The sequence below is a fragment of the Zosterops lateralis genome, assembly GCF_965231275.1.
Source record: "Zosterops lateralis genome assembly, chromosome: 8".
NCBI classification, from domain to species: Eukaryota; Metazoa; Chordata; class Aves; order Passeriformes; family Zosteropidae; genus Zosterops; species Zosterops lateralis.
Genome location: NC_139768.1, coordinates 25477974 through 25501175, shown reverse-complemented (window position 1 = coordinate 25501175; position 23202 = coordinate 25477974). Strand labels below are relative to the sequence as shown.

The 23202-nt window shown below is 42.2% G+C and overlaps 1 protein-coding gene across 2 annotated transcripts; it reads right to left on the bottom strand.

Annotated features, from left to right (window-relative positions):
- Positions 1-512: 512 nt before the first annotated feature.
- EDRF1 (erythroid differentiation regulatory factor 1) lies at positions 513-22689 on the bottom strand. Of its 2 annotated transcripts, XM_083866635.1 has the most exons (25): positions 22362-22689; positions 20850-21058; positions 19410-19476; positions 18188-18313; positions 17575-17699; positions 17098-17257; positions 15743-15844; positions 15353-15474; positions 14545-14656; positions 13708-13855; positions 13525-13633; positions 13118-13229; positions 11933-12193; positions 11547-11618; positions 11281-11431; positions 9264-9452; positions 8003-8203; positions 7437-7659; positions 6083-6302; positions 5543-5701; positions 4954-5103; positions 4576-4729; positions 4167-4282; positions 3422-3585; positions 513-1281 (listed from the first exon to the last, which is right to left on the bottom strand). In XM_083866635.1, the coding sequence occupies exons 1-25, from the start codon at positions 22425-22427 to the stop codon at positions 1110-1112; spliced, it is 3690 nt and encodes a 1229-aa protein (XP_083722761.1). In that variant the 5' UTR covers positions 22428-22689; the 3' UTR covers positions 513-1109. The 2 variants fall into 2 exon arrangements, with proteins under 2 accessions (XP_083722761.1, XP_083722762.1); XM_083866636.1 differs by lacking the exon at positions 15743-15844 and having other exon boundaries at positions 22362-22688.
- Positions 22690-23202: the final 513 nt, after the last annotated feature.

Sequence of the window (23202 nt, the reverse complement as noted above, 5' to 3'; positions counted from 1 at the left end):
AACTGAATAATTCCAGAGTGTGGGTGCATCAGCACACTGGACACAGCAGGATGAGTGTTCGCCTTATGAAACACTTCCCTTTCTCAGGATGAAATGGAATCTCAGGAGGGTAGACCACAGCAGCCCAGGATGGGTTGGAAAAAGCTCATCTAGTTCTGTATGATTGCATGTAAAACCCATTTCTACTTTTACATAAAGTGGTTTATGCTGTTATTATGCAATAATGAATCACATTTATTTGTAGAAGAACATCAGGACAGCAGATGTTACATTCTGGAAAATTTTATCTTCAAATAATACATGTTAGCAAAAAAAAAAACCCCAGAGTCTTCACATGCTGAGGTAAGACTCCACTCAGTATTAGACTGGAGCTGACAGATTTTTTTTCTGTCTTTCAAATAGTTTTAATTTTGTTGAGCAGTTTGCTGGTCTGAGGAGGGTCAAAACCAAGAACAAGGCAGACTGATGTGTTTATATTTAATAAATAAATTTTTATTTAAAAATATCCTCTCTTTTATTCACAGTTTCAAGTCTGAAAAAGGTAATACTATTCTTGATGAATTCCAACACAGCTGAAAACATTCACTTTCCAAACCAAAATCCCAGAGATGGCTGATAAATTGCAAGAGTCATATCAAAGCTAGAAAGGCACAGGTTTTTGTGCAGGATCCTCTCTGGGATTAAGAAGTGCATCCACATATTCCACAGAAATCTCCTGGTACAGCTTGGGCTGCCTATAGCAGTGGAAGTGTTGCAGTGCAGCCCTGCTTACAAAACACATTCCATTAAATATCAAACCAGAGCAGCTGTGAGGTTATATCTTTATGCAAAACACGGATTTCACCGCAAAAGAAAAATCAGGAATTTCCCCACGGTGCAAAAGTTACATTTTTATCTCCAGAACTCCCAAGCTGGCATTTCGAACAAAGAAACGCTGGGAGCTCAACAAGGAGAGCTTTGTGGGGATCAAAAGGAACCCCTGTGCTTTGCCAGGTTCCAGTGGAACAACAGTGGTGAGAACTGCCCCTGAACGAACACGAACATCCCTGGGAGCGCGGGCGGTGCTCCCAGCAAGGCACTGGTGCTGCCGCAGCCCCGCGGCGCCGCCCTCACTGCCCGCCCGGGCCGCCCTCGCTCCGGGGCGACAACTGCTCCAGCAGCGTCAGCATCAGCTCCGTACGCTCCAGCAGGGACTGCCCCTTGTTGGCAGTGGCACGGAGCAGCAGGGAGTAAACCTGCTTGTTGGTTTTCACAGCTGCTTCTTCCTCATTGCTGCTGCCCCTGCAAAGAGAGCAGAGAGTCACAACTCCTGAACCTGACTGATACTAACACGTGGCCAGAGTGTAATAAGCTACGTGCTAATCTATCCATCTCTGAGGGTCGAGCCTGTCTGCAGAGAAGTGCCTGTAATTAATTAGCAAGACTGTTCCTCGGAGGTGTTTTATAAATCAGAATGTTTAATAAGGAAAAATAACAAACTAACAAATGTTACAGAAAACAAAATGATAAAGCTGTGCACAGGTGTCTGAGAAATTTCTTGCACCTTGCTAAGACACCCCAAAAAGCCTCTCTTCCTTAGCGCTCCTTCCTAAATACAGAATGTTTCTCAGAGCCCAATCCATGCCCCTGTGCTGGCACTGAGCCTATCTCTGTCAGCAGGGTATGGAAGTTTCTTGGTTCTTTACCTTCAAGGGTGAACCTTAAACTTTTCCCCACGGGGAAAACACTTGGTGGGTGTAGGGGATGCCTTACTACACCTGACCACAACTCTTTGGTCTGCAAATTATCAAGAGCGTTATTAAAGAATGTTGATGAGTTTCCTGGGGATGTCCTCAGCCCCCACCATTCCCTGCACTGCAGTCAGAGCATTCTGTTTATACTGCATGCAGGAACATAAAATATAAATATAATACAATATAAAATGTACAAGCAGCAGTCAGGTTAATTGCAAGTGCTTCAGGAATGACTGAGAGATGTTGAAGCAAATTAAATTCATCACACACTTGGCAGGAATCAGGTTCATTTATTAAACAGAACAGGTAGTCAATAAAAAGCTACTGAAATGCAAAGTATTTCTGGGATAAGTTACAGGTATTCCCAGAACAAAGTATTACTTTCAATTACTTTTCCCCTTCGATTTGCAAAGCCAAGTTCTGTTCTGCTCATGATTCCACTTTGAGAGGGTAAAACTGTTTTCATCCATTTTGACTGCCAGGCTGCAGGTTTGGCTATCAAACACTAATTTTCCTACACGTTCTCCTGTGTTTTTTGCCAAAGTGCACCTGAGACCCTGAAGCAGCATTTGAGCTGCAATTTCCTCCATTTTTACCCCATTATTAAAGCAGAAGGCAGAACTTCCCCTCTGCAGAGCAGAAGGGAGGAATTGCACACAGGATGTACAAAGGCACAAGAAATGTTAAACCAAAGGCAGCTTTAAGCTTGGCCTCAAAGTTTCAAGGAGTTGAGCAGATTTTAAGAGTCCCATTTCACAGCACTCAAACTGTAACAGGTTCCCTGTGTGGAGTCTTCAGTGCAAAACCTCAAGGTAAATGTGGGGGTAAAAACCTTACAAAACAAAAAAAATGAGTTGCTCATGTTATAAGACAACAGAACTAAACCCATTTACACAATGATATCTGCTTGGTAGCATATAAATTATCCTGTAAAATTCCTGTGTTCCACATATTCAGATTGCCACCTTGTGGAAGCTCTTTTTTAGGAGGTGAAAGCTCCTAACATTGCCTGAAAAACAGCTAAAAACACATCCAGGCTGTGTTCTCTTCTCATGTTTGTTATTTACCAGACTCCCACTATCAGCAGAAAACTTCCTGGGCACAATGAACTCATTTCACAGTTTACTTTTAGCGAAACAGCTCTTCCATCAGCAGTGCTCCAATCCCCAAAACTATTAACCCAACTTCCAAGCCTAAAAGAATCTTCTAAAATTAATGCCACATTTTCAGCACTTCACTTTATGTCACATCAGCAACAGTTCCTGCAATCACACACTTGCTGCTGAGGGGAGTAAAAGGTATTTTCTGGGTCCCAAAAGGAACACCACACACATTCAGATCACAGCAATAGAAGGAGTGGGGGAAGGAATTTGAAGAAATGTTGAGATTTGGTGTGGCAGCAAAGTCAGCACAAGAAGAAGTCAGGTTTGCCCTGAATCCCAGCAGCAGGACAGAAGGCTCCATGAGGAATCAGTAAATTCTCTGACACCAGTGCACATCTCCCCCACATCCATCCCCCTCTTTGCAGAATTACTGATATGCCTGAACTTCTCAAGTGTTCTGCTTGCCAAACTCCACTGACATTTATCAGCAAGATGCATCAAGAGCAGCTTCTCCCCCAGGAACTCTGCTCTGTCACACACCAATCCTATGTCAGTCAGGATAAAGGACACCAAGCTTCAACTCACCCAATCTTTTTTTTGCTTGAAGTTAACAATTTAATGGATTGGAGAAGAAGGAAAGACATCCTGGACTCAAAAATCCCGAGCAGTTTCAAGACTTCCTCTTTGTTCAGGCCTGCAGAGGAATCATTCACTGACACGCTCTCAGCAGGACTTTTATCCTTGCTGATCTACAGGAGAGAAACAACCCAAAACAATTCGACTGAATTCCACCTTTGAAATACAGGGAGTGATTTTAAAAACCCTCTTGCAGGTGAGCTTTTAGATGTGTAACCCTAGCTCCAGCAAGGGACACACACATCAGCATGTCCTGCAAGTAATTATTAACTGAGGCATCAGGAACATAATTCACAGTGGCCACAGACAGACCTGCATCTTTTAATACTTAAATATTAAATATACCAGAGATTTAGAACTTTTTTTATTATACACAGATTCTGAAGTTCTTAGAGATGACTTTTAAGGGGTAGCCAAGTTGCACAAGAAGAAGTCCATTCACACAGTCGGGCAGTCCACATCTGGACAAAAATATGTTTTAATTCATATCTGGATCATGTTTTAGAGGAATTTTTTTATCCACTTATCCACTTCCAGGTTAAGGGAGAACTGCAATACATCTAACTCTGTCCACACTCTTTAAACCACTGGCTCTAAGGAATAGTAACCAAGGAATATTCTGACTGCCAAATGACCTTTTGTGAAGGCACAAGCCAGAAGGGAGCAGGTATCACACCACTTGAAGTTCCTTTACCTGTTCAGTTTCTGCCACAAGCTCCTTCCTGATGAGCTGAAATGCACCCTTGGTTTTGGTCATTATATCAAGGGCCCCAGACAGAGTCTTTAATTTTCCAGCACTGCTGTTCTGACCTAAAAAAACCATAAAAATGAAGGACAAGAGGCTTATGTTACAGACTGTATTCTTCTTCCATTCCAAAGACTTCAAGAGTTAGAAAGAAAGCACACAGTGCCCTAGAGAAAGCACATAGTGCCCCAGTCAGCTGAAAAATAGTAAGATAAAAGTGCCTTGTCTCCTCTCTTGAGGAAAATTCTATTCTGAGCAGCAGATTGCTCCTGCTCTCATATACATTTAGTTATCTAAAAATGAAACTAAGTAGGCAGTGGTGGTTTGGAATGTTGTTTAAAGGCAGAGCTACACTTACTGGCCATCTGGAACTCTGCAAAGGCCACTCTCTCCAGCTGCACACGGAGGAACTCACAGGGGGCATCCTTCAGGAGCTGGAAGAGCCTCACTGCTTTGCTGTAGTGGAGATCAGCAAGGACACGGTGCTGCTTCCTCAGGTGTTCATCACCAACCTGCACTCACAGGAGGGCACAGAGTAAATCCCCCCTCTCTGGGTGTTCATGAGGAGCCATTGGAAAGGTTTACTTGGAGAGGGCTGGGAAACAGCACTCATTTCTTTGGTTAAGTAATTGAAATAAATATATCCCAGCTACAGGTAGAGGGGTAACTATCAGCTCCACACATACTGAACATGTTAAGGATGGAATTTGGAAAATGAAAGGGTCTGGAGCAATACCTGGTTCCTGAGGCAGCTGTGGTACATGGAAGCCAGCCTGTGGTGGATGGTGGCAGCTCGGTACTGGCACAGGGGCTGGCGTTCAGACACTGTATCAACATCACAGTACTTCAAGGACTTCATCATGGCTTCACTGACTTCCTTCTCTATCTACAACATAAATAAATACAAATTTAATTTTAAAAAAACCTGAAGAGGGGCTTTTCACAAGGGCATGTAGTGTAGGACAAAGGAGAAACACCCTTAAGCTGAAGGAAGGAAGATTTGGAGTAGATAGTGGGAAAGAATTGCTCCCTGGGAGGGTGGGCAGGCCCTGGCACAGGGTGCCCAGAGCAGCTGTGGCTGCCCCTGGATCGCTGGAAGTGTCCAAGGCCAGGCTGGACATTGGAGCTTGGATCAGCCTGGGACAGTGGGAGGTGTCCCTGCCGTGCCAGGGGTAGAACCACATGGGTTTTAGGGTCTTTTCCAACTCAAACCATTGTATGGTTCTACAATTTCAGTAGCAATTTTTCTCCCTGTTCAGTTTTTCAGGATGCTGGAAACAAAGAAACAATGCATTTTGTCAGACACAAGGAATGCCCTCTGTTACCTGTTCCTGAGCCTTTCTGGATAAGGGAGCATAATCCTGCTGCAGAGTAGCCATGGTGAAATATGTCGTAGACAGCTCCCAGTTCACAGAATCCCAAACAGCTGGATGCACATCCCTCTTCCCCAGAGACCTCAATGCCTTCAGGTAGTAATCAATAGCCTACAAATGACAAAATCATGCAGACAGAGTTATTGCCTGCATTTCTAACAACTGGAAATCAACTTCCCTTTACTCAAAATATCTCCCTGAACCTTCTTCAGTATTTCCCATTTGAGAATCATTTCAATTCTGACCATGCAATTCTTTTCCCTTATGTGTGACAATGTATTATGTTAAATGTCAGCATCAGAATGTCACAGCAATCAAACCTCAACACCAGCACCAAAGCCCACAGAGCAAAGATTAGGATAGTATGGAAGCAGGACAGCTATTCCAGATTATTTCACCCAAATTTAAACACATTTATCAAAGCAGTCATAAATACCTCACAGGAAAAGGCATTTTGGGGTCTGGGCCCTGCTTAAACCAGGGAAGTGTTACCTTATTGTAATAAAGGGCCTCTTCTGGGGAAAACTCTCTCTTGAAGTCCCCTTCAGCTGCACAGTGCGCCTGGGCACAGATCCTCATCAGCCTCCCTGTGTTGCACAGCAGCAGGGCAGCATTGGTGGCATCATCAATGGACTCAAAATTCTGAATTCCTTCTTCAAAGCAGGAGAAACTTTTCTTCCAGAGCTGCTGCTCTGTCGTTGAGACGTTTTTACTCACTAGGGTGAAGCACAAGGCTTAGACACTCAAATTCCTCAGAGGTTCTGGACAAACCCTTCCATTTTGTCTCCCTTATAAACCATCTCTTAGAATTTAAGGGTGAATTTAAATGATTCTGAAGGCCCAATTCACAGAATATACTTCTAAGATCTCCATACGGTGGAGGGTTTAATACCTGAAGTGCACTATTAATACCTACTATATTCCAAAAGAATTCCCATGATAGGACACACAGAACACCAGGAAATTAACAGGATGCAGCAGACTTTGTTTCCACAGTAATAATTCAGGAGATTAGAGTTACTTCTATAAATTTTCAGTATGAAGCAAATAAAATGTGACTGTTACAGACAAGTAAAATTCAGTATTTTAAGCTTTAATTTCAACTAAGTAACCTCTGCAAAAACCCAGAGATGATGACAAATCAGAGAACTGAAAGTCCAAGACAAAATTCATCAACTAGTACTTGGACAAAGGTGACAGGAAACAGCTGGCATTTGGGTAAGGAGAGCTGTTTACACTGAACTACCAGCACGTGACTTGTTCTGCTTAAGAGAACTCTTACTGCTACACAATATTGGGTTTGCTTTCAAAAACAAACCTCCACTGAACATCTCACCCTAAAGAGCTTTTCCTCAAAAAAAACACCAACCAACAAAAACAAAACAAAACAAAACAAAAAAACAACACCCACCAGAAATAAGCCAGAAGGAAATCTTCCAAGAATTTACAATACCAAAAAATTCACAGGCTGACTTTACTGAAGTTATTCTTATGTTTAAATTAAGCTGCTGCTTGTTCATGCTGGGCTGAACCCAACACATCAAGAATGCAACATGGCCTCCCTTTCACAAAAGGGTTTGAAGCTTCCCTGACAGCTTTTTGAGGGCATTCTACACATTTAAAGGAGTTTCTCCAAACTATATATTCCATTATTCAGTTTAGGCTCAATTAACTACAGTGTACAAGCCACAGTGATCTACTGTAAACAAATAATCACAGTGGACATTAATAAACTACCAAGCCATTTAAATGTCCTCTTTATAATCAGAAATAGATTTTTCATACAATTAGTGAACTTGATCACTGCTGTAGCTCCACGAAATGGTCAGGAATGGAAAAAGAATACTTGCCCACTCTCTCAGTCTGCACTGCAGCTGCCTGGTTCATGTAGAACACTCCAATCTCATTCCTGATATTGCCCATCCTCTTGAGCACCTGGACGTGCTGCTCTGGGTTTTGGTTTTTTAAGTTACTGAAGAGCAGGATTTCATAAGCTGCTTCATAGCATTTACAGCTGACAGAAAGCTGGTATTCCAAGTCTGTGGATAAATCTGTAGCCCAGGCAAACACTGGAAAACAAAATGCAAAGCCTCTGTGTCAAACAGTACTTCTCTAAATTAAGGCTGGGGAAAAATGCCCAGAGAAAGTACAAGATTCATGTCAGGTAGATTTTATTTATAACTGAAACTGTTACTGCCTTTAGTTGTTTCACAGCTTCAGGCCATGTCATACAATACCTTGACAACCCCCTTCTGTATGACAGGCAGGATGAGCCTCCTCTGAAGAGAGCAGAAGTGCAATAATCCCTCTGCCACAACTTCTCCTAGAGCATGATTTTGAGGAAACCCAATGGAATTATTTATGTCTGTCATGTACCCAAAGTCTGGCACTTCTCCTGAGTCAGGATCATACCTTGGCACCTGGATTCTCTGTGAAGGCTGTGTAATATCTCCTGATCTTCTTTAGTCTGGTAATTATATTCCTCAAGGTAAGCTGCTCTGTTGTTTGCATTCTGAGCCAGCATTAACTGGATATCTCCACAAAGGGTTAAGCACTGACACAGGAACACCAGCACCTCGGGCAGCATGCTGCCACACAGACAGCAGTAGGTATCTGATGGGAATAAAAAAAACATGGATGAGGGAGGGGGAAAGAGGAGAATTACACATCAAAAGGCTTGACACAAACTGACAAGATAATTGGGTTTTATGTTACCTGTCTGCATACAGAGAACAAGTGTGACAACATGTTATCCTCAGAAGAAATAACCTATTTTAAAGTCACAGCTGCTCTAGACAGCTGATGGTTTAAAAACAGCCCCTGTGTTGTCCAAGATGAGTAGTCACTGTGGTAATTACAAATGCTAACCTCAGATCTGACCAAGGGAAAACTGACTTTCTGTAGATTAACTCAAGGGAGATACAGCCTGAAGAGTTCATTTCCAAAAGGTAGAGGTTAAAGTTGCTTCTCGGGTCTATAAAAGACTGAAAGCTGCTGCGTGCTGTGAGTTATTGAGAGGTCTATTAATGCTTTGTACTAAGATCAAGTGGGTTTGCCTTATAAACCTCCTCCTGCCCTAAGACAGGAGCTTTCCCTTATGGCAGGGAAACAGCAGCACTTCAGCATTAAGCTACTGCCATTTCCCAGTTAGTTACTCTCATTATGGCACTATTAGTCTATTAGTCTAAGCCTGATTTTACTTTTTTTCCTTTTCCTCAGTAATACTTCAAGATGTATTCTATTTTAGAGGAGCATCCAATTCAGCTGCTGAAGAAGTTTACTATTTCTCAGAGTCAAGGATACAGTTAAATAACAAAGGAACCACCAGGGAAAAAACACCAGCTTGCAGCAGGATCACTTGAAGCACAGAATAGAGTCTTGGCATTGGAACCAGGGCAGACTCTCCCAAATTCAACTGCTCCAGAGCTCCACATGTGCCCTCAAGTTCCCAACCTGTCAAAATGGGATGGTCTTTCTATTGATCAGTGACAAAAGTTACCCTCACCACAACTTCTGCCCTGAATACTGAGCTAGACACTGAGTTTAGTTAAACACAAGGTTGTCAGACTTGTCACTGCACACCACAGGGGAAAATCATGCAGAGCAGTATCTGATGTGGTGACAGGTATCTCCAGGCAGTGGCACAGGTAACAAATCCAGTTAAGGAACTTACCATGGCACTGCAAGGCCAGCTTGATGTATCGCAGTGCTCGCCCATATTTCTGCAGGATCATGGCAGCATCAGACAGCACATAATAAGCTCTTGATGACTTCAGGATGAGCTGGAGCTTCATTTTATACTGCCACGATCCAGGAATCATTCCTGACTGACTGGAATGCTTCCCCTTCTGGAAGGAGCCCACTGTAAGAGGAACAGAACCTTGTCAGTGAGTCTCCCCTCTAACATATGCCAGAGGTTGGACATGGCTCCATCAGCACAGGCAGGATGGGAATTGCCCGATTCTAGCCCTGCACAGGCAGAGCTCTGCCAGCTCATCTGCCACTCCATTAACATCTGCAAAACACACCCAACACCTGGCACTTGTCCAGGCACTGCACCTGACAGCAGGATGCTGGAATCCAGGGGGACAGTGACAGTGCAGGTGAGCTTCCTGACCTCAGACAGCTTGTGAAACACAGGAGCAGAGGCCAACACTACTCCCTCAAGGAGCAAGAGAAAAGAACAAGAAAGCCACAGGCAGAATTTGTCATGTCCTCCACCAAATCCTTAAGATAAATGCTCAGTTTCTGTATGAACAGTCTCAGTGAGAAAGCTTCCACGTGTGGGCTTAGCCTCCAGCACACAAGAACCTGGATAACCTGGTCCTTCCCATAAGGAAAACTAAGCACTTTCTACTTTCTCACACTCATTTCAAGATATCCTCTGCATGAGGTTATGAAGCTTTTCTTTGATGCTGCAGTAGTTATGGAACCAGAAAGAACAGGTCACTGTTCCTGATTTAAGGCTTGTCCCTACCAAAGGACAGAATTTTGCCCTGACAGTATTGGCACACAGAAATGAATCTCTTGCTTAAGGTGGATTTACAAGGCCTGACTTGTAAACCCACTATCTTACAACAATATATAAATCTATAGTAAGTAAATATAATAAATTCTTAAGAAGTACATGTTCTATTAGGACAAAGACCAATCTAAAACAGTAACACCCCATCCAGCTAAAGACACACACACTGCACATACCCTGTATCCCTACATTATTCACAGGTAGTTCTCTTGAAGTTAGAAATTCCAGGATTTAGAACACTTATCTTTTCCTTATGTATGTAATATGTACATGTGGCAAAAAACCCCCAGATAATTCACATCACAAAGAAGAAACCCATGGAGTGGGAAGCAGAAGTGCGCAAGTAGCACTGCTGCTACTTCAGGGATGGACTCAAGCACAGATCCAGAAATCTGTGTGAATGTGAGTAACTCAAAGCTGAACTGGATTCTTATTCAGAGACTTTTCAAAGGGAGGAGAAAGGAAGAATAAGGAACTGCCAAAATAGGTAAGACAAATGTTTTTCTGGGCTACACTTACAGGGCTCCTTGCCCTGCAGAGAGCTCCACTACTTTCAAACAAAACATCTTTCTTGGAACTCATGTCACTCCAGAACAAAATAAAATAGAGACACTGTAGTCTGAAACTTCTGGAGTTTGAGTATTTAAACAAACCAAACATCTTTTCTTAACTCCTTCCTTTCATAGCTGTAGAGGTACAAGAAAGAAAATAAAATCCTAGTTAACACTTCATATGCAATTCAAGCACCAAGCCTAATGTGGGAACACAACCTGCCAGAAGGGAGAAATTCTTCCGCAAAGCATCCAGGTCCCACACACACAAAGAAATTAAGCCTATTTTTAAAACAACCCACAAAACTTACACTCCACATACCAAACCTCAAAATACCAAGCCCTTATGGAAGTCATCTGAAAGCCACATCTAAATAGGGTCCAGCAGAATCATGTGTTGACTAATAAAAGAGTCTTTGCTATGCAAAGTAACTCAAATGAGCTTCTCTTTTCATATTTAAAAGAGAACAGACTGTTCTCCAATTTTCAGTGCACTTTTCCTTAGGCAATGGTGTAATTAGTGATTTAAACACACTGTTTTGACAATCAAAATAAAGTAGCAGCCGTTTGTGTTGGCACTGGAAAGGTCTTATTTGCACAACAATGCAACTTACTTTTGTCTAGAAATAAGGCCATCTGTTTTTCCAGAGACTCAGGACCACCACTGGTGGATTCATCCTCATATTTCAACGGGATTGGAGTGCTGGGGTCAGCTGCAGGAAGGTCACCCTCTTTTTTAACACTGCTGTCAACAGACTTCAAACCCTGCAAAAAGCAGAAATCATTTCATTCACCTTGAGAGCAATATTTACTAAACATAGAGGAGGTGAAGCATTGGGTGGGAGGTGAAGCACCCTCAGGAAGCTGGCAGTGAACTCACCTCCAGGACGTGGTTGAGCACCAGCCTGCAGCGCTCCTCGGTGCCGTGGCAGACAGGGAATGCACAGCTGGGCTTCAGTGGAGCACCGAGGAGGAGAGAAGGAATGGTAAACACAGGAATTATAAAAAATACTGGCCACAAGATGCAAATGAGAGGTAACATCAAGACAAAGTGGAATATGGTAAGGAAAAAAAAATCTACATGAAGCCTGCTCTACCATAAAATTCGAACACCTCAGATTTTTATGAGCATCTCATGAAGTGTCTCTTTGCCCACTCTGGTTAACCTGAAGCCAAACCTCCAGGGAACTGAATTTCACTGCCCACTTCTGTCCCATGAACTCAATCATCCAGGAAAACCCTTAAATAATCCCCAGAGTCACTTACACGTATTCGATGCACAGACTTGTACTTCTCTGGTACTGACAACTCCCCAACAGATTTGATTATTGCCACTGCTTTATTGTCATCTGGGGGATCAGAGCTGTTGCTGTAAGAACCATTTTCATCACTGTCTGGCATCTCTTCCTCTTCCTCACTGTAACTTTCATCAGAATTTCCATTTATAGGGAAGTCTGCACTGTCTTCTTTTTTAGGTTCATCCAGCTGAAAAAGCTCTGATAACATGTAGTTTGCTGAAGCAATAATCTTTGCAAAGAAAAGAAAAAAATGATTCATTTTCAAGTTAAATTTTTCTTTTGAGAGGCAAGAATAGAAATTACCTTAGAATAAGGAGGACAGAGAACATGCAAAGAGGTGTTTGATAAACTGTAAGTACAGCCTGAGCAAGTTCCCTGGGAGGGAAAAGGATCCAAGCTGATCAGGTTTAGAAGAGAATAAAAAGCAATTGCTAGAGAACAAGAACTGCCTGTTCTAACAGCTTGCAGATCACAAGAGACAACACAAGGACCTTATGCAAGCACAAAAGTTTAATTATGGATATTCCATTGGAATTTTGAAAACCTTTCACAACCCTAGAAGGAATCCACACTCTTATTAGCTTAATGTGTGCCATGTCTCCTCTTGTAATCCATTCTAAATATGATTCAGACTTTCCACATCACATTTTTTGGGATTCATTTTTAGCTGAAAACAGCTTAAGTCATTTAGAGACCAATAACCATGTTGCTCAAAACTGCATCCAGTTGGGCCTTGAGTATCTGAAAGGATGGAGACTACAACTCTCCTGGTTGGCCTGTCCCAGTTTTCAGTCACTTTCAGAGTAAAAATGTTCATATGTTCACATTTTACACTTTTTATCCATGGTCTGCTCCCAAAGGGTTCTCTGGCAGCAAGAACAACAGAGTGAATGTAATGAGAAATTCTCTTTTCAGAGCAGGACACAAGATTTGCGCTGCAATGAGGGGCAGCAAAAAACACTAATTAAAAATAATATCACGGGAATTCTTTAAAAACAAAATCAATTTTTAAGTTTGTTTATAAATTTTAAATTATAAATTTAAATTCTCTCCTCTGGGAGGAAGAAGTAGAACACTATTTATTACCAGGTTTATTATGATTGCAGCATCTGTTATATTTACACAAAAATGCAAGAAAACATTGAATTCTTACTTGAGGATGTCTGCCATTGTCCAACAACTTCAGACAATTCAGGAGCAATGTTCTGATTGTGCCATAGTGTTTCTTATTCTGGTTTTTCTTCAGCATCATATTGCAAGCAACCCTAAGAGAAAATTGAACAAAACAGTGAATTCCCTGGACAATTTCCTTGTGCTAGCAAAAAAAAAAGAAGCTTTAAAAAATATTCTACAACTGTAGATCTTCCAACCTTTATGATGAGTCTACAAGACTTTATCAGCAGAGAAGTTTACATGGAGAAATGGTGAAAAGGAAAAAGTCTGTTTTGATCTAGTGGGACTAAGATAAGGCAAGCTTGTATATGACTGTCATTTGATCAGGATTTTTTGTCTGTGTTCTGAATAGAATTAAGTGTTGCAACAAAAATGATAAAAACTCACTTGTACAGCAGAATTGCTACTGGCATTGTAAAAGGGTTTTGGTATTTGTCTTCAGTCTCTTCACAAAGCGTGGTGAGGTCATACAGCTTTACTATATCACTCCCACTTGCTGAAAAGGAAAAACTTTCATTAATCAGTATCACATTACCATCAATCTTTTCAAACTGATCTAAACCTTCTTACCTTTAAACAGCCAATAGGTGTGTCCTTCTTTGGTGCAATTTGATTTCAGGAAAGATAAGATATTTTGAGCAATATCTTTTATCACTTTGGTAGAAAAATTAGAGTTTTCCAAATTGGGAATATCTTCAGTCTTGATCATTTCGTATTTCTGCGAAGAACAGAAGTTAAAACTCAAACTTAGGAGGGTTTTTTGACACCAAAATTAATATATCAGTGTCTCTATCAACAGCTAAAAGAAACAAAGGGTGCTATTATGATAAATTGAGTTAATTTCTATGATTTAGTTTAAGCAAGCACATCTTGACTATACCACTCAATCAAAGCTTTAAGAAGGATCCATTTCTGTCACAAACACGGTGAATGGAGAACACGAGATGAGGAAAAATAAGGGGGAGAAGGTACAACATCTGTTATTTCAATGAAACCCAGTCAGCTGAGGAAAGAACTCTAGGCTACCAGGTAGAACAGAAACACAGCTGGTCTACAGTAAAACAGCATCAACAAACTTTCAAAAGCTTCCATCTGTCTTGGCAAGGGAGCACTGCAGATTTCAAGATGTAAGAAATTTCTGATTTCTGCTGTTGCATTTTTTATCTTTGCCTTCACTCAAAACATCAGGGGAAGAAGGAATCTTGCATGCATGAAAGGGAGGGGAAGAAAGAACACACTATTTTTAGATGACTGCTGCAAGCTGCCTAAGATGCTTCTCATTCTGAAACACAGGATTTTTGTCAGCTCTGCTCAGAACAGTGTGAAGGGTACATTATAACTGAGGCAATTTTAGAAGATGAAGAATGAATTATTATCTTAAGGCATAATGCAAAGAGCCAGACTTACCTGAACAATTCCATTGACATGAAAGCACATCACAAGCTCTGGTACGTTGCATATTAAGTTGTCCAACCAATAGTCAATCCCTGTTAGCACATTTATTGGCTTGTTGTTATCCCTAAAATAAAATATTTCTAGTGTTACTTTAATCTTTGTTTACCCTTCAGGAAATATTAGGGATGTTTACTAATGGGATTTAGGTTTAAGTCACCTGCAAGTGGATGAATACCAAAACAATTATTTGTGAATTGTTGTATTAATGAGTTATAGCAAAACAGCTGTGCTGATCTCCCCAGTGGAACAGGCTCACATTCCCTCAGCAGTTTGGAGTTTTTTGCCCACATTTAACAGGCTTCAGATGTCACACTATTACCAAGACAATAAGTACTTCAGAAGTTCTAAAGGAATAACATTTTTAGCTGCAACTAATTATAGCATAAACTTACTGCCAGACCTTCCAAAATTCCTTGCACAGCAAGTACTGTTAATTCCTAAAAGTGTTTTACAAAGATGACAAATACACCAAATGAGCTTCAAGATTTTCTCATTCTTTGCCTATGTAGAGACAGGAACAGGAAGAGTGGTAATGAAGGGATTGACATTAAATTGGGACTGGAATATTCTGTCTCACTGCTCAGAAACATTTTAAGTGCCCAACAAGCAGCTACTGAAATACAGACTCCCAGGAGGAGAAACATTACTGCTCTCTTTTATAAAAATAGCAAAAAACCCACAGAGAGCTAACCAGGAAACAGAGTTACAAATCAGTCAAGGCTGGTATTTATAAATAATATCTATGAACTTCTAAGCTCACCTGAGACGCAGGCTCACAGCAGGGTATCTCCCACCTCCAAATATTGGCATATTTGATCCCACCAACATGTGGATATCCTCAAAGGTCCACAAGATATTACGAACAAAATCATTTTTAAGTCCCTTCATTAAGAGAAAACAGAATTGGCCAGTAAATCAGTGATACAACACTTGTTCTCCAGGACATTCTGTGGAATTAGGAGACAGCAAGAAGCCAAAGCAGCAAATAAAAGGCAGCACGTGACAAACCCGGCACGTTCACAGGAACTTAAAATTGCAGATGCCACAAAAGCCAATTCTACAGAGACTGAGGTTTGCCCTTGGATCCAGTGCAGGCCCAGCCTGGAGGCCTTGGTTTAACCTGGGGGTTCAGCTCTCACATCAAGCGTACCTGACTGTTCTCCCCATCATTGAACAAAGGAGTCAGGTTTTGTTCTCTGGGGGCTGAGGCCACGTGCCCCACTAGATATGAGGGTTCAAGAGGCACATTTCCCTGTGGAGAGCACAAGGATAAGGAGTGATTCTGCTGCTGAGGTCAAGTTAAGCCATTTAAAAAGATATGAACAACAAAAGCACATAAGGGAAAAACCTTTATCTCCAACATCTTTAAATAAATCCACATTTAACCGCAAAAAGCCTCTAGGCAGTGACTAGAATGCTTCTTTTCTATAGTTAGTGCCAAAGTGTTGTATTTTGTAAGATTCTCAGAGGCTCTGGGAAGAAACCAGGAAGTATTTACAGGAGCTCCTTATTAACCCAGGGTCAACACCAGATCCTCACTGTCCAGAAGCAAAACCTCTATCCTGGTTTATTTATGAACTAAAGAAAATGGCACTGTGCAAATGCACAGCAGCTTCTGTATGATAAACAGTCTGCTGAATTGGGCAATGGTTCCTCAAGAGGGTGGAAGAGAGAAAGCTTTTTCTAAAAGCTTTCAAGCACTGAAGTATTTCTCCACTTCACACAACACATGCAGTTACAATTTTATGGCCAATGTAGGTTAGAAACTCCCTAAGTTTGGCAGATCAGCTGGTAATACTGTGCAAGCACAACTGTAGCATCATTATTATATTAATGTAGCCTGAAGACAGCAGATCTTTCAACCTCTCCAAAATTGAATCAATTCCTGTTTTATATTACTCACAATGGCCACAGGAATTACCAGTTTTCATAAATAAGTTTAGCCAGAATAGAAACTCTGAATTAGGGCCTGATACTAATCATAGTTTGCTGCCTAAGTGCTGTAAACATCTCCCCTTTCACTTGTGTAATCTCATGGCAAGTATTTTTAAGTACTTAAACAGTGCTTAAAAGTGCTTAACTCTTTTGCTCTTTTCAGAAATTTTGATTTTCCTCTTCACCTAATAAATTCAGGGCCACCAGAAGATGGGTTTTAAAGGCAGATTTAAAAAGAAAGAGCAGAACTTTAAGCTTCCAAACACATCTTCTGATTATCAGGATTTCCCTACTTTTAGGTAAAGGCACTGAAGGCTACTCTCAGCCAAAGGCTTTGTTTCTCAAAGATGCTGAATAAATGGCAATTTAAAATTACAGTGACAGAACAAATATCTGAAATTTGGAGCTCTCAACCACTGACAAGTCTGGAACTGCACCTCCTGCCAATCTTCCTCAAGCCTCAGCTTAGCTCTTTCAGCAAAGGGAGCTGCAGCAGCACTTCAGAGAACCCTTCCACATCTGTGGCTCTACAAACACTGTGGTGCCACATAAAACATTCTCCACACCAACCTGGTTAGAGGCACCTGGATCTTCAGATAGCGAGGAAGGCATTTCAAAAGGAGCTGGCCAGGAGGCCCTTCCTGCTTCATCACCCTCACCTGCAACGGGACCCTCCTGGTGCTGCTTGGAAGTGGAAGGAACAGGCTGAGCAGCTCCATCTCCATTAATGCTGACAAGGAAACATTTACAAGTTCAGCTGACAAGATGCAAACAGATCCATTTTTAGAGTTGTTATGTTTGATGCACCCTTGCCAACAAATGACTTGGCTGATGTGCAGTTAATTAAGTCATGCTGTTCATTTTAATTCTTTAGTGTTTCAATTTTAAAGGAAAATACTTCAATTTCTGTGAAAACATTTCCTGACCTCACCCCTAAATTCCCTCTGTATAAGGAGAAAGCAGCAAATAAGATAGACCATAATGGAATTTTAACATTTACTCCAAGAAGTGGTGCAGAATTCAAGTTTCATGCAGACAAAAGGTTACCTGTAATACAAAAATTTAGAAAGTATTGCCTTCTGGTACCAATGTTCTTTACTCTTCTTTTTTCTTTGCCACTTCTGATCAATCAGCCTTTGATAAAATTCTTTCAGCCATGTCCAGTCCCCTGTCTAGGCAACAGAAGAAATAGGAAAATAATGTCAAGAAGCATCTGCAAGGTAAACAAAGTGCCTTATAAACTTGCAAATACTCATCCAGAAGAAGAAACACAGAAAAGAACTTCAGAGCTGAAGTCCTGAATTGGCCATTTACTGAAAATACTTTTCCAGAACTTTTAGGAAAGTTATGTTCTTACTGAAAATTTGACTTGATTATAAAATCAGATATATAAGAGGCTACACAGTAAATACATAAAAAACCCAATCAAATGATATAGCAATACTGAAGTGATTACACAAAAATGAGACAGAGAATGTTAATCCTACAATACCATAAACACAGGACATCAGATGTAGTTTGTGGGTAAACTGCTGCAGAACACCTTTGGTACCCACATATGATTTTCAGGAATTTCCAAACATTTTCTTGCTGGCTGCTCTATTCCTGAAATAATGCATTTTGCCCACATGCCAGAGGTATCAAGAACCCAGTGTTTCACCTGAGATGATCTCATGAAGAGTTCCTGGATATCCAGCTCATCCAGCAGGAGTGTCCTCCCAATTCTGTGCACTGCCATGCTCACATGGGACTTGCTGTAAGGGATCTTCAGGAGTTTTTTGATGTTCTTGCAGAAGGAAAGTGAAAAAAGAGAATATTCAAAATAATTATGCTGTATTGGAAGAGAATGCTCAGGAAACTAAGGCCCCATCATGTGTAACAGTGACCTGGGGAGACTCCAAACATCCCCTCTTTGGTCAGTCAGGGTCACCTGTCCTGGCTGTCCCTTCCCAATTTTCCATGCACTGCCATCCCCTGCCAGCACAGCTGGATGGGAAACAGGAAAGGCCTTGGTTCTGTGTTAGCCCGAATCAGCAACAACAAACCATCTCTGTATTACCAACCTGTGCTCAGGACAATCCCAAAACAGTGCTTTACCAGCCACTGGGAAGAAAATTAGTTCTACCCCAGCACACACAGTCAAATAAAACCTGACACTGCCCGGGATTTTAAAACCATTCCCCAAGAAAATGCATTTGCTGAGGGCAGAGAACACAAGTGACAGTGATAAAGAGACCAAGACATCAGAAAAAATAACACACATGGCTTAAATACATTCTCTGATTGGATCACCATGACCAGGTACCAACAAAAATAACAAAAACATGTGAGAAGATGATTTGGATTGTAAACATTTATTTTCACAGGAATTCTTTTTCAGGTGTCCAAAGCAATCCAGACAGAGATCTAAGTGTGAATACAAATCTGACAAATATTAACATGAGTGTGTTTCTTCTGAGTAGCCTCATCTGAATTCTACAGATACTATCAGCACCAAAAGAGCTGACAAAAATCAAAGGAAAGAAGAAGTTGGAGGGGTGCTCTCTCTTCTAGGTAAGAATAGGGAAAAAAGTCTGTAGGCTAAGTTTGCATCAAAATAACTGATTTCAAAGACACAAGACAACTGTCTTGCAAGACTGATGTGCTGTATTCACTGAACTGCATACTTTAGCAGCGGATTATTTATAGAACTCCAGAGAAAATATGATTTTCTCTCTACATTTCTTATTCAGTGATCACAATTCCCTTACTTGGTGATCTGTGATTCATTAAGGGATCTTTCCCCAAAGGACACAAAGATGCCAGAAGCCATCCCAGTGTCTTAAAATAAAAGTTTACACAATATAAGAATCTGAATGAGAGAATTTAAGATGTGTCCATACCTCTGAATCAGACACGACATCCACATCATTTCCAACTGAGTCAATGAAGTCATAGGCCATCCCAAAGCTATTTAAAAGAACATCACAAGTTAAGGCAGTTCCAGTGTGACATTACAGACCCGGCTTTTGTATCTATTAAATCTTTGACAGGTTTCACTAAAAAAAAAAACAACCCAGCTAAACATCACCAAGTGTAATGGGACCTAAAATTAACAAACTGATTTCATCTTCATATTCTGCAAGTTTTTCAAATGTATCTTCAAAAGTGCTTAGATCAAATTCTAGGACATTTTAAAACATTTAAAGTTTTGCTGAAATCAAGAAAAATCAGAGAAAATTAAGGGGTTTTTTTAACACTGAAAATAAGAAGAGTTCTTCAAGGAGTTTCTCTTTAAGGCATTAAGCATATTAAAGACTTTAATTTTAGTAGCTGTAATTGAATTTTACCTCTTATTCACGTTTTCCAGAACTGCCCTACATGTTGTAACAGACACACTGTCTCTTCCTCCACCCTCGTTAAGGAAATTACAAGGTACTTAAATTGAAATATTTCAATGTACAGATCATTCTTTAAAACAAACCCAGATACTACTAAAATCCAACACATAAAAGATGTGCAAGTTACACTTTTGTTATCAGCTTTTTAATACTGGCACTAGAGAAAGAGATGGAACTGCCAGCCTCTATTTGACAAACACAGTATCTGAAATAAACATGAAAAATTCATAAAGCCCTGAAAAACATGTTACTCTGCTCTGAAAGTACAGCTCCTAAAAGAGATGATGAGGATGTAAACACAGACCTTGAACAAACTGTTAACTTTCACTGACTGGCTGACTTGGTGTGAATTTGTTTGTTCAGCACAGGATTTGAGCCTCCTGTTTATGAACACTCTGAACTCATTCAACAATTCAGCAAACATCCACACTGAAAGATAACACTGCTGCTTGGGGGTGTGTGCCTCTCATTTCACCTATAGTGTGATAGAAATATGAAATCCTGATATAAATACAAAATTTCGTTTGCCATTAGTCAGGCCCAGTTTCTAAAGATCCAGAAGAGCTATAAATTGGTTTCCAAGGGGAACCACATGTTCCATTTACACCTGTTATCAGAGGCAGAAGGGCTGGCTGAACCAGTCCAGTTTGATCTGGGCCAACCAGGGAAGAACAAGAGTCATTTTGACTGAGGCAAGGTGTCAACACACACGTGAACAAAGTAATAATCAACACCATCAATCATTTACAAAGGAGACAAAATCAGAGCATAGAGGGAACAACTCAAGATGAAAAAGTGGAGGGAGAACAGTTAATACAAAGCAATACTTAGTTAATATGGTAAAACCTGTACTTTCTACTGTAAATGACACAGGATCCAAGCTCACAATCAGAATTACTCTTAAAGGCCTGAAAAAAAAAAATAGGTGCTGCTGTTATTTACCTTGAGAAGGGTTTACTTTTTTTGCTGTTGCCCAGAATGCTCGTCCCTGCTGGTCCCAGCTTGGCACTTTCCCGTAACCAGTTGGCAGGAGGCAGCTTCAGGTCTGTTTTCTCCTGCAGACGGGCAAAGGCTGCTTGAGGAGGGGCTGAGGAGTATTTCACCACAGCACTGCTCTTCACCTCATTGCCTCCGAGGAACAGCACCGACCCCTGGTTTCCAGAGAGAAATCAGCCTTCTATTTAAGTGTTGGCAATTAAAATTATCAGGCTTGCTCTGTGAGAAGTTATTTTTAATGCTAAGTGAGCAAAATCCAGTCCTATATTCATTTACCTTCCCCCAGCACACAGAGTTTTCCAGTTATCTCAATTCCAACTCATGTCAAGCATAAGTTTCACTTTAGGAATTATCACAGAATCATTTAGGTTGGAAAAGACCTCCAAGATTATCAAGTCCAATCTGTGACAGATCACCACACTGTCACCCAGTTGAGCACTGAGCAACCACTCCAGCCTTTATGGGGAGTCCACCACTGCCTCAGATAGCCTGTTCCAATACCTGACAACCATTTCCAGGAAGGAATTTTCCCAATATCCACCCTGAGGCTCCCCTGGCCCAGCCTGAGGCCGTTCCCTCTCCTCCTGTCCCTGTTCCCTGGGAGCAGAGCCCGACCCCCCCGGCTGTCCCCTCCTGTCAGGGACTTGTGCAGAGCCACAAGGTCCCCCCTGAGCCTCCTTTTCTCCAGGCTCAGCCCCTTTCCCAGCTCCCTCAGGAATTCTCCATCTCCTTCCCAGCCCCATTCCCTTCCCTGGGAAGGCTCCAGCCCCTAAATGTCTTTCTTGACACAACAACTCTGGAGCCAATCCCAGAATTAAAGCTGGAGCTCAGCAGTGCCCAGAACAGGGGGACAACCACAGTCCTGGTCCTGTGGCCACAGTGTGGCCGATCCAAGCAGGTGACAGTGGCCTTCCTGCCCATCTGGGCACACCGAGCTATGAGAATGAAGTGCCTCCAAGGTCAGCTGCCCACACAACGTAAAATCAATCAGATGGGCTAAAACCAACACACGACTCCCACTGAAGTTTGTGGAAGTAGGTGTTTATTAACAGCAAGTGTTCACTAACACCAACATTAAAACTAAACACGCTTCTGTCTTAACAAATAATAAAAAATTAAATAAGCCTCGCGTCTGCCTATTTCTTTTCAAACACAGCAAAACACGCAGCTGTCACCCGTGTGCGAGGAGCTTTGAACTAACACATGCCGAGGGAAAAACAGCTCCACAGGACACCACTTACGTAAATGCGATGTACTTAGGCATAACAACAGCAACACTGCTCGCAATTAACGCTTAATCATAATTAGCGTGTTCCCTACCGCACTCCGGCCCTGACAAACTGGAAAGAGGATCAAAACCACCGCTCCAGTGAGAACACCTCTGGGGCTGTAGCCACGGCTCGGCCCCCCCTCAGCGCCGCTACCGCAACTACCACGGCCCCCTTCAGCGCCGCTCACCTGCTTGGGCTCCTCGGCGTCTCCCCTCAGCGGGGCAGCGGCGCCCGCGGCGCAGGGCTCCTCCATGGTGCGGGAATGGAGCGGGAATGGTCCAGGAATAGCCCGGGAACGGAGCGGGAACAGAACCGGGAAGGGGCGGCGGGAGCGGAGCCGCTTCCCGGGGGCGGCCGGCCGGACCCGCCACCTCTCGCGAGACTTTTCGAGAAGGCGCGGGAAGGGCGGGCTCTGAGGGCGGCGCCGCCAGGGGCGGGAGGCGGCGGCGGCTCCGTGAGGGGCGGGAGGCGGCGGCTCCGTGAGGGGCGGGGGTGGCGCTCCCGGCGCGATCAGGGAGCCTTTGAGGTTGGTAAAACTTGTGGTGGATCTGTGACCGATCTTTTCTCCAAAGCACGGAGTGTCACGTCCCGTCGTTCCTAAAAGACATCCAGGGATGGGACTCCACTACCTCCCTGGGCAGCCCCTTCCAATTCTTGGCCACTCTTGCCATGAATAATTTTCCCCTAATCTCCAATCTAGGCCTCCCCTGGCACAGTTTGAGATCATTCACGGCGGAGCCAGAAGGTCCCCCCAAGCCTCCTTTTCTCCAGGCTTGTTTGGTTTTCCTTGATAACTGGGACCTTAATAAAACAAGTGAAAACTTGGTGATGGGGTACCTCAGCATGGGAGAGGATTGAAAACTGCAGTGTCCTGCCCTCTGCTTGTACACTGAGTTCAACAAAACCTAACCTGTGATGTCTTCTGTAAGCAAGTAATTCCTAAATAGTTCCCATGGGATTTTTAATATCTATTATTTTTCCTGTATTCCTTATTCTTTAAATCACAAGAGGCAGTACACTTCCTGACT

What these genes read in the sequence shown, in the direction of transcription:
- EDRF1 (XM_083866635.1), bottom strand. Translation starts at nt 22,427, where the DNA reads ATGGAGGAGCCCTGCGCCGCGGGCGCCGCTGCCCCGCTGAGGGGAGAC. An exon ending in ACAATGGCAGACATCCTCAA is followed by an intron (nt 12,194 to 13,117) that starts GTAAGAATTCAA and finishes TTCTTTGCAAAG; the next exon opens with ATTATTGCTTCAGCAAACTA. An exon ending in GGCCTTATTTCTAGACAAAA is followed by an intron (nt 9,453 to 11,280) that starts GTAAGTTGCATT and finishes TTCCTCTTACAG; the next exon opens with TGGGCTCCTTCCAGAAGGGG.